The sequence below is a fragment of the Stomoxys calcitrans genome, chromosome 2 (genome assembly GCF_963082655.1).
Source record: "Stomoxys calcitrans chromosome 2, idStoCalc2.1, whole genome shotgun sequence".
NCBI classification, from domain to species: Eukaryota; Metazoa; Arthropoda; class Insecta; order Diptera; family Muscidae; genus Stomoxys; species Stomoxys calcitrans.
In genome coordinates, this window is record NC_081553.1 from 97473634 (window position 1) to 97485593 (window position 11960).

Below are 11960 nucleotides of genomic sequence, written 5' to 3' on the forward strand. Positions count from 1 at the left end.
AATGCGCCTTTTATCCGCCTAAGACCTTAAATCGGAGGATCGGTCTATATGGCAGCTATATCCAAATCTGAACCGATCTGTACCATAATGCAAAAGTATATCAAGGGGCTTAACTTAACTCACTGTCCCAAATTTCGGCAACATCGGACAATAAATGCGCCTTTTATTCGCCTAAGACCCTAAATCGGAGGATCGGTCTATATGGCAGCTATATCCAAATCTGGGCCGATCAGAGCCAAATTGACGAGGGATGTCGAGGGGCCTAACATAACTCACTGTCCCAAATTTCAGCAAAATCGGATAATAAATGTGGCTTTTTTAGGCCTTAGACCCTAAATTGGAGGATCGATCTATATGGCAAATATATCCAAATCTGGACAGATCTGGGCCAAATAAACGGATGACGTCGAGGGGCCTAGCGCAACTTACTGTCCCAAATTTCAGCGAAATCGGATAATAAATGTGGATTTTATGGGCCGAAGACCCTAAATCGTAAGATCGGTCTATATGGCAGCTATATCCAAATCTGGACCGATCTGGGCCAAATTGAGGAAGAATGTCGAGGGGCCTAAGATTACTCTCCGTTCTAAATTTCAGAAATATCGAATAATAAATGTGGCTTTTATCCGCCTAAGACTCTAAATCGGAGAATCTGTCTATATGGCCGCTATATCCAAATCTGGGCCGATCAGAGCCAAATTGACGAAGAATGTCGAATGGCTTAACACAACTCACTGACCTAAATTTCAGCAAAGTCGGATAATAAATGTGACTTATATGGGTCTAAGACCCTAAATCGGAGGATCGATCTATATGGCAGCTATATCCAAATCTGCGCCGATCTGAGCCAAATTGCCGAAGGATGTCCAGTGGCCTAGCATAACTCACTGTCCCAAATTTCAGCAAAGTCGGATAATAAATGTGGCTTATATGGGCCTTAGACCCCAAATCGGAGGATCGGTCTATATGGCAAATATATCCAAATGTGGACAGATCTAAGCCAAATTGACGAAGGATGTCGAATGGCCTAACACAACTCACTGTCCCAAATTTCAGCCAATTCGGACAATAAATGTGGCTTTTATTGGCCTAGGACCCAAAATCGGCAGATCGGTCTATATGGGGGCTATATCAAGATATAGTCCAATATAGCCCATCTTCGAACGTGACCTGCTTATGGACAAAAAAAGAATCTATGCAAAGTTTCAGCTCAATATCTCCATTTTTGAAGACTGTAGCGTGATTTCAACAGACAGACGGACGGACATGTCTAGATCGTCTTAGATTTTTACGCTGATCAAGAATATATATAAAGGGTGATTTTTTTGAGGTTAGGATTTTCATGCATTAGTATTTGACAGATCACGTGGGATTTCAGACATGGTGTCAAAGAGAAAGCTGCTCAGTATGCTTTGACATTTCATCATGAATAGACTTACTAACGAGCAACGCTTGCAAATCATTGAATTTTATTACCAAAATCAGTGTTCGGTTCGAAATGTGTTCAAATTTTGACAAATTTTGTTCAGCGATGAGGCTCATTTCTGGTTGAATGGCTACGTAAATAAGCAAAATTGCCGCATTTGGAGTGAAGAGCAACCAGAAGCCGTTCAAGAACTGCCCATGCATCCCGAAAAATGCACTGTTTGGTGTGGTTTGTACGCTGGTGGAATCATTGGACCGTATTTTTTCAAAGATGCTGTTGGACGCAACGTTACGGTGAATGAACACATTTCGAACCGAACACTGATTTTGGTAATAAAATTCAATGATTTGCAAGCGTTGCTCGTTAGTAAGTCTATTCATGATGAAATGTCAAAGCATACTGAGCATCTTTCTCTTTGACACCATGTCTGAAATCCCACGTGATCTGTCAAATACTAATGCATGAAAATCCTAACCTCAAAAAAATCACCCTTTACTTTATAGGGTCGGAAATGGATTTTTCGATGTGTTGCAAACGGAATGACAAAATGAATATACCCCCCATTCTTCGGTGGTGGGTATAAAAAGATCAAGTCATGGTTCGAAAAACATGAGACTGACTGTTGGTCGTATAGGAGGACCAGAGAAGTGTCACTAACAAAGAACAGATCGAGAAGCGTGCTGAAGGATGCGGAAAAATGCGAGGTAATTGTTGAATTGACAGACGAAAAGCCCCAAGGAAGACATTTCAAATGTCAAGACCGGTTCTGTAAAATGTTAGAGTTGAAGTCCCCAGCAACCACAATGTCTGAGTAAGCAAGAGAGAGAGAGAGAGGTTCAAGGACAGAGAAAAAATCTCGCGTATTCCGTACGGTTGTTCGGTCCATAAACGCACCCCACTAGGAGCTTGTTATCGGCAGCAGACACCTCAACAAAAACACACTCAATTGGGCCACCTGGGTTAGACTTTATACATAACTGAGTATTCAGGTAGTTTCTCACACACAGAGCGGTGCCGCCCTCACTACGTAATCTATGAGCTTTGTGCACACAATATCCTGAAAAATCAATAAACGCCTCAGGTGTTGACTGATTCAGCCACGTCTCCGACATACACATAAAATTTAAACCATATCTTCTTTTTTAGAATTTATTTCAAAATCATTTTGGGTTTTCAGGTAATTTCCTTGTTTGTTTCATAGTGTTATAAAAAAAATACTGCAAATTTACTATCGTAATGTAGGTATAATATGTTGGCAGTACAGAATGATTGTTTTCATTGTAACTAAAAAATCTATTAACTTGACAGTTTGTATTCATTTATTCCCTAACATTGTGTGGTTTATAAAAAGTTGATATGACAATGAAATAGGTCAGTTTTGCCTGAACTGTTAGATTAGACGGTCAAATAGAAATTGCATATGGTATAACAAGTGACAAAGTAATTAAAGGAATATGCATATTTATAAATACAAAATTAATTGAAAATTTTTAATTTGTAAAAAATATATTAATAAGGTTCCGCGTTAGCATAAAATCAAAGCTAAGAAACAAAATGGTTGTTAATATAACAATGAATGTTGAAATAATCGAAATAATAAAGTGAACTCATTAAACTTTGTGATCATAACATAAATTTTCAAAAAATAAAAACTCAAGGATCCAACAACAATCAAGGCTAATTTCGTTGCAAAAATCTCCCATCATTAAGTTCGTCGCGAACTAGATATAGATGAAATATCGGGGAAAAAATAATCTTCGCTTTAACAAGCTGAAAATTTTAAAATCAAGGATATTCTGCAACAATGAGCTAGCAATAGTTCTCATTTTCATTAACTCACAAATCTATGGTAATGCCCAAAAAGTAATTGCGGATTTTTCATATAGTCGGCGTTAACAAATTTTTTCAACGGCTTGTGACTCTGTAATTGCATTCTTTCTTCTGTCAGTTAACTTGCTTTAGAAAAAAAGTGCGCAAAATTTTGTTTATATTTGTTTGCGTTTGGCGTCAATTTTAATGTGGAGCCCACAAAGGAGCATTTTCGTCATATTATACTTTATTATTTCCGTAAAGGAAAAAACGCGGAGCAGGTTGCTAAAAAGTTACGAGATGTGTATGGTGATAAAGCCTTAAAAGGAAGACAGTGTCAAAATTGGTTTCCCATATTCCGTTCTGGAGATTTTTCACTTAAAGATGAGCCACGTTCAGGTCGGCCAAATGAAGTGGATGATGACCAAATCAAAGCATTAATCGAATTGGATAGTCATGTAACTGAGCGTGAGATAGGAGAATCAACCGTTCATTATCACATAAAAAGTCTTGGACTGGTGAAAAAGCTTGATATGTGGGTACCACATGTATTGAAAGAAATTCATTTACACAACCCAAAGAATCAACGCTTGTGATATGCACCTTAAACGCAATGAATTCGATCCGTTTTTAAAACGAATCATAACTGGAGATGAAAAATGGATTGTTTACAACAACGTTAGTCGAAAACGATTATGGTCCAAGCATGGTGAACCAGCTCAAACCACTTCAAAGGCTGATATCCACCAAAAGAAGGTTATGGTGTATGTTTGGTGGGATTGGATTAAACGATTAATTCGGATGTCAACACTGTCAACAATTTGACAAATTGAATACAGCCATCAAGGAGAAGCGAGCAGAATTGGTCAATCGTAAAGGTGTCATATTCCACCAGGACAACGCTAGACCACACACATCTTTGGTCACTCGCCAAAAACTGAGTGAGCTTGGCTGGGAACTTTTGATGCATCCACCATATAGCCCTGACCTTGCACCATCAGACTACCATTTATTTCGATCTTTGCAGAACTCCTTAAATGATAAAACTTTCGGCAATGATGAGGCTATAAAATCGCACTTGGTTTAGTTAGCAGCAGATAAAGGCCAGAAGTTCTATGAGCGTGGAATACTAAATTTGCCAGGAAGATGGCAAAAGGTTATCGAACAAAATAGGCAATTATATATTTGATTAAAGTTCATTCTAAGTTTTATTAAAAATGCATTTACTTTCTTTTAAAAAAATCCACAATTACTTTTTGAGCAACCCAATATAATTCGGCGAATTCGCAATGAAACATTTGGCTATCATATACACCGGCATTTCAATTTCAAGTTCAAGTTTTATAGTGAAATACGGATAGAGATATTTAATTTAAGGATTGACAAGTAACACATAAGAAACGATTAAAATCCGGCATAGGCGATGATTCATTACCCTACATCACGTTGGATATAAGTGCCTGAATTCAACCCAACTCGATAGAAGTGAAAAAAAGCGAAACAAATACACTGATCTCGTAGGAATAACAAGAACAACTTTGTTATCCATCACCATGGACTCCGACAAAAATTTAGTCCTTAATCAATTCTTAAGAAATCAAAAAACAAATAAAAGCGTGCCAAGTGCGGCCACGCTGAATCTTATATACCCCCAACTTGGATCACATTTGTCAACTTCTTTCCCCGGTATAGTCAAAGGATAATGGATAAAAATTTCTCTGCTCTGTCAGGTTATGCACCGACTGGGACCATACCTAGTTTGGATATTGGTAATCAAAATTTCAGCCAAATCGATTAATAATTGCCGCTACTAGAGACTCAGGAAGCTCAATCGGGAGATACGTTTATATGGGAGCTATATTATATAACCGAGTTGGACCGTACTTGGCATAGTAATTGAAAGCCACAGCAAAACATTAAGTGCGAAAATTCGGACACATAGGTTAAAAATTGCGCCCTCTAGGGGCTCAAGAAGTCAACATCCGGGGGATCGGTTTATATGGAAGCTAAAGCTGTTTATAGATCCATTCGCATCATACTTGACATGGATGTTGGAAGTTATAACTCAAGTTTTTGTTCCAAATTTCAGCCAAATCAAGTGAAATTTTTGGCTTCCAAGAACTGAAGAAGTCAAATCCGGGGATCGGTTTTTATAGGGGCTATATCCACTTATGGACCGATATAACACAAGCTTTTCTTCCAAATTTCTGCCAAATGTGAGGAAAATTGAGGCTTCTAAGGTCGAATCCGGGCATTAGTTTATATGGTAGCTATATCCGTTTATAGACCGATTCAGATCATATTTCGCATGGATGTTGGAAGTTATAACTAAAGTCTCTGCTCCAAATTTCAGACAAATTAGATGAAAATAGAGGCTTAAAAGGACTTAAGAAGTCAAATCTGGGGATCGGCTTATATGGGGGGCTATATCTGTTAATAGATCGAATCGGATCATACTTGGCATGGATGTTGGAAGTCAAAACTCTTTGTTCCAAACTTCAGCCAAACCGGATGAAAATTGAGGCTTCTTAGGGCTCAAGAAGTCAAATCCTGGAATTTGTTTATATGGGGGCTGTATCCAAATCTGAAGCGACATAGCCCATTTGCAACCCTAATGAACTACATCAATAGGATGCATCTGTGTAAAATTTCAAGCGGCTAGCTTAACGCGTCCATCTCCACCTCCTGCTGGATCAAAGAAAGAAGTATTTAAATTTCGATCTGTTAATGTCGCTTTCGACTCAGAATGTCGAAATGATCCGGAATATATACATACAATTTTTAGCTATTATCTTTTTGGCACGCTTCGTGCTTTGTTACACTGTCATACGCTCTCAGTTTGGTCTATAAATCGTCTTACAAACGAACAACGCTTGCAAATTATTGAATTTTATTATCAAAATGCGTGCTCTTTGCAGAAAGTTCATCCCGCAACGAAGCTCATTTTTGGCTCAATGGGTATGTAAATAAGCACCATTGTCGATTTTGGAGTGAAGATCAGCCAGAAGCTTTGCAAGAGTTATCAATGCATCCAGAAAAAGTCACGGCTTGGTGCAGTTTTTGGGCTGGCGCCATCATTGGACCGTACTTCTTCAAAGATGATGTGAGTCGTAACGTAACTTGGAATGATGAGCGCTATCGTGAAATGATATCCAACTTCTTTTTTACCAAAATACAAAAGCTTGACTTGCATGACATATGGATTCAACATGAAGGTGCCATATGCAACACAGCGCGCATAAAAATGGACTTTTTGAGGGGCGAGTTTGGTGAACATTTTATTTCATGTTCGGGACCGGTCAATTGGCCGCCTAGATCGTGCAATTTAATGCCTCATGTCTATACCGACAAGCCCGCTTCAATTGACCCATTGGAAGACAACATTGAATCATTTATTCGTGAGATTACGGCCGAAATGTTGGAAAGAGAATGCCAAAAAAATGTACTTAGAGGATGGATTTGAGGTGCAGTCACGGTCAACATTTACATGAAATAATTTTCAAACATTAAATTATATGGAACATACTATCGATTAATGCATATTTCTGAAAAACTTTTCTATAGCTTTAAAAAATCACCCTTTACTTTACGAGGTCGCAAATCAATATTTCGAGTGATACAAACGCAATGACTAGACTATTATGTACTATACTAGTCTAGACTAGACCACCATGGGTATAAAAAGGCGAAAAGTAGTACTCTGCTTATAATGAGAAAAATTACATACAAATTATACGAGGGTTGCCTTTTATATTTTGGGATTGGACAAACCTTGTGTTGCAATCTGTCAACTGACTGCTCTATCGTAAAGCTTGACATTTTCGAGGTTATGCTTATATACTCAGTTATACTCAGAACGTTTGACACACGAGCGCTATTTGTGTTGTTTACAGCTTACAACTTAAAAGATTAATCTCGCCCAAAAAATGGAATTAATTCGTGAACATTTTCGGGCGATTATTTTTTACAACTTTCGATGTGGATTAACTCAACAGCAGTGCATGGAAGAACTTTATTAAATTTTTGGCGATGAAGCCAAATCAAAGACCAGTGTTTATCGATGGTATGGTGAATTCAACCGAGGTCGTAGTTCACTCCAAGACGAATTTCGTGAAGGCCGTCCAAAATCAGTTATTGTTCCAAAAACCATTGATGCTGTGCGCCAACTGAGACTGAGACAGCTTTAGACATTAGTAGCACCAGCATACATTCAATATTGCATGAACATTTGACCGTCGAAAAAATTTGTTTGCGTTGAATCCCACACAATTCGTCAATCGCTCAAAAAAAGACTCGTGTCGGTTGGTCGAAAGAAATGCTCCAAAAATACGAAACAACTGCTTTTTGGAGCACTCAAAACTTCGATTTTATGAGTCATCCGCCGTATAGTCTTGACTTGGCACTGAATGACTTCGTTTTTATTCCCGTACATAAAAAATAAAATGAGAGGTTAACGTTTTTCGATACCTGAAGAAGCGGTTGATGCTTTCAGAATTCGTGTTTTGGAGATACCTCAATCATGGTGGCAAAAGTGAATCGACAATTGGTTCAAACGCATCCAAAATTTGCAAAATTTTATAGATCATAATGGGCAATATTTTGATAAAGCTATTAGGTTGCCCAAAAAGTAATTGCGGATTTTTCATATAGTCGGCGTTGACAAATTTGTTCACAGCTTGTGACTCTGTAATTGCATTCTTTCTTCTGTCATTTATCAGCTATTACTTTTAGCTTGCTTTAGAAAAAATAGTGAAAAAAAATTATATTTGATTAAAGTTCATTTTAAGTTTTATTAAAAATGCATTAACTTTCTTTTAAAAAATCCGCAATTACTTTTTGGGCAACCCAATATTTTCGGTGATTAATATCTGTGTTTGTGTTTTCTAATCCCAAAATATAAAAGGCAACCCTAATATGAGTTTTTAGGCCCCTACAAGGCGCAATTCATATCCAATTTGCAACGACTTCTACTATAATGTCCAATATCCGTGACAAATATGGTCTGAATCGGTCCATACTCTGATATAGCTCCCATATAAACCGATCTCCCGATATTACTTCTTAAGCCTTTACATGGAGGTAATTTTTAACGATTTTATTGTTTGACCTCCCTTTATGTTTACATTCTTCCCTATAAAAAGAATCCTAGCAAATTACTTGGCAAATGCGATACATGGTGAAAGGTATATAAGTTCCGGCCATGCCGGACTTAGAGCGTTTTTAGTTGTTCTGGTTTTAATCGAATAGTGTTTTCAATATAGCAGAATTTTTTTTTTTTTTGTAGATAATTTAGGAAATTAAAATCCCTCATGTATCTATTTATTATTGCCTTAATTTGCCTTGTTTGGGGCTATAAAAGCCATGCCTCCAGCAAACGAATGCGTGATGTAACACAAAACATATCAGGGCCTTACGTACTTCCACTACTGGGATATGTGACGGGTGTATTGAAATTTACACCTAAAAGTAAGTTGACATATCGACAAGAGATTGCCATAAGAAAATCTCACAATTTCTATACCTGTTCTTATTTGCCTGCTTCTTTTTAGATATTTTAGCAAGTTTAAGCTCTTTGATGTCCAAGCATGGAAATGTTGTGAAAATATGGGCTTTAAACAGTCTCTTCATTATGAGTGCTGACGAGGAACTTAATGAACAAGTACTGGCCAGTCCCAAGGAAATAACAAAACTCACCACATATCAATTGCTACATCCTTGGCTGGGTGTGGGTCTACTGACGAGTGATGGCAAAAAATGGCATTCACGCCGTAAAATTATAACACCCACATTTCATTTTCAGATATTGGAAGATTTTCTCAAAGTATTCGACACACAATCTACGATATTGGTGAAATGTTTGGAGCAGAAGGCTGATGGTCGAACTGCATTCGATATACAGCCCTACATAGGCTTATACACGCTCGATGTGGTGGTCGAGACAGCAATGGGTACCAAAGTCAATGCCCAAACCAATAACAACTTGGTATATGCATCAGCTGTGCATGAGTAAGTGAACTTAATGAGCCTCTACACTGCACTTACTAGTGGTGGGTATGTAGAGCACAACACTTCAATTGACAAATCTCGTTGACGAGGGTCTTAGTGGACCAAAAAACGTGATTCTAGTAGCTAGACAAGTGGTCTGCATGGAATAGCATTAATTCTTAAATTAAAAAAAACATCATCTTTGATCATTCAGCTCGTCTCGAAAGAGAAACAAACAAAAATTGTAAAATTTAATGATCTCGCCCTAACAGACAAAAAAAAACACATTTCTTATAACGGTTTTAAACACTAACAACACCATTTATTGTAATCATCTTCTTTCTAGATTGACGGAATTGTTGGCGGTGCGCTTTGCCAGACGCTATTTGCACTTTGATCCCGTTTACGCAGTCCTACATCCTTTGCAAAAGTTACGCACAACCAAACTCTTGAACACATTGCATGATTTCACTAAAAAAGTCATTGTGGAGAGGAGATCATTGCTAGAGCAAAATAAGGGAAAATTGCAATCACCTACTGAGGACAATGACATGGGTTATAAAAAACGCAATGTGTTTTTAGATGTCCTGCTACAGGCGAGAATCGATGGTCAACCATTGTCCAATGAAGATATACGCGAAGAAGTCGATACATTTATGTTTGAGGGTCATGACACCACCGGATCGGGTCTAAGTTTTGCTCTACACTTGTTGTCCCGACACCCTAGGGTGCAGAATAAAATATTTGAGGAGATCAAACAGGTCTATGGCAATGCAAAAGGAGAAAAGGACATAACTTTGATGAGCCTAAACGAATTGAAATATACCGAATGGGTGATTAAGGAATCACTACGTCTCTATCCACCAGTGCCATTAGTGGGGCGAAAAATACAAGAAGACTTTGAATACAGTGAGTTTAGGTTATTTTTAAAATTTTTTTATTCCATCATTTTTTTTTTCCTTTTATTTCTCCTTCCTTCAGAACACTCAAAACTGGGTAATGGCATTATACCGGCCGGAACTGAGTTGTTTCTGTTTCCTTGTCTGCTGCAAAGAGATCCCAGAATGTTTTCAAATCCTAATGATTTTCTGCCTGAGCGTCATGCCACTATCCAGGAAAAGTCCAGCATGAGCACTAATCCATTTAGCGCGGGCCCCCGCAATTGCATAGGTCAACGATTCGCCATGTATGTTATGAAAATTACTCTGTTGAAGATTGTTGAAGAATATGAACTCTTGCCATTGGGTGAGAATGTACAGCCAATACCAAATCTTGTCATGGCCTCAGAGAATGGAATGCAATTGGGTTTACGGAAGAGAAAAGCTTGATTTAATTTTATACGGAAAAAAGCGGTGAACGCACTGGTTTTAATTTTAATAATTGTATAAAACTTTTGTTTTGTTTTATTTGGTTTATAACACACAAACAATATGGGTGAAGATGCAAAAAGATGTATATGGAAAAATATGTTTGCTGTTATCAGCAAACATTGTCTGCTGATATATAATAATTTTTTTTTTTTTTCGAGAAAAAAATTTTTAATGATTTTCTAAACTTTCGTCCTATAAAAAGAGTTTATTGCAAATCAGTAAAAACTTTGCTATAGCTTCCTTTTACAGACATGCCAAAATGAACAGTTGAGTACTTAGTAGACTCGAAATGGGATCTGAATCCGAGGATAGTTCACTGACTCTAGGGAGGAGTGACTAGACCAATACTAACCCACACCTCAGTATCTTGAGGACTGCGATGTAAGAAGAGTGCAACATGAGCATATTAGGTTACGTAAGGTTGAAAAGAGGGTGCAGATAATAGTCTGCCCCATGCCACTATATAGACATACACCTAAGCCAGTAATGGGCTTGTTGTGCGCTCGAAAAAAAGTAGCCTTGAAAGAGATAACCTCAGTTAGTAATTCCAAGCTACTTACAAAATCCTTAATTGTTTTCCATGCCACGCCCCTAAGTTGGTTCATGTCAGGTATTGTGTCCCCACCTAAGTGAGAGAATCTGCTAGACGCGAAAGCCGGACAATGACAAAGGAAATGCTCCAATGTCATCATATACCCCACATCCTATCACTTACCGCACCGATTTTGCAGAAGTGAGCTCGTAGTACTATGTGTCCTGTTATGATGCCAATAGCTATACTGACCTACTTCGTACTTCCCTTCAGTAATAGCCTCATCTTTTCACGATCTGGATCCCGCCATCGAATTTTCACCGTCCCACCGACCGCTGTTCCACATGGTTTCACATAGTGCACGCAATTTACACAGACTGCGTCGACCCAACAGGCTTCGGGCTAACCAAGTTTATTGACGGCATTGCTCTGGCCTTTACCGCCAAATCGTCTGCCCTTTCATTTCCCCTTACTCCGTTATGGTCCGGCACCCAAACGATGCGGATTTTGCCATCCTTAGAGAAGGCGTTAATCTCCTTCTTAAACTGCCAGACTAATCGTGACCTTACCATCCTGGTTGTTGTTGCCCTTATGGCAAGTTTAATCTCGATCTTCGCCTGTAGGACTGCACTATGGTGAGGCAGACTACAACAGATCTTAGTAAAGATGTTCTCACTCAATCTCCGCCTATAGGACTGCACTTTGCCCAGGCCGTCTAAAACAGATCTCAGTAACTGGGTTCTCAGTGTAGATCCCCAGGCCCACTCTGTCCTCTAGCTTTGATCCATCCGTAAAACATGATCTTCCAAAAGGCAATACAAAAGGTTCCGTCAATCGA

General features: G+C 38.4%; 1 protein-coding gene across 2 annotated transcripts; it reads left to right on the top strand.

Annotated features, from left to right (window-relative positions):
- Window positions 1–2775: 2775 nt before the first annotated feature.
- On the top strand, window positions 2776–10610 carry LOC106085000 (cytochrome P450 4d8). Of its 2 annotated transcripts, none has more exons than XM_013248996.2 (5): window positions 2776–2849; window positions 8520–8701; window positions 8785–9241; window positions 9567–10129; window positions 10202–10610. In XM_013248996.2, the coding sequence occupies exons 2-5, from the start codon at window positions 8545–8547 to the stop codon at window positions 10546–10548; spliced, it is 1524 nt and encodes a 507-aa protein (XP_013104450.2). In that variant the 5' UTR covers window positions 2776–2849; window positions 8520–8544; the 3' UTR covers window positions 10549–10610. The 2 variants fall into 2 exon arrangements, with proteins under 2 accessions (XP_013104450.2, XP_013104449.2); XM_013248995.2 differs by having other exon boundaries at window positions 2793–2866.
- The last annotated feature ends 1350 nt before the right edge of the window (window positions 10611–11960 follow it).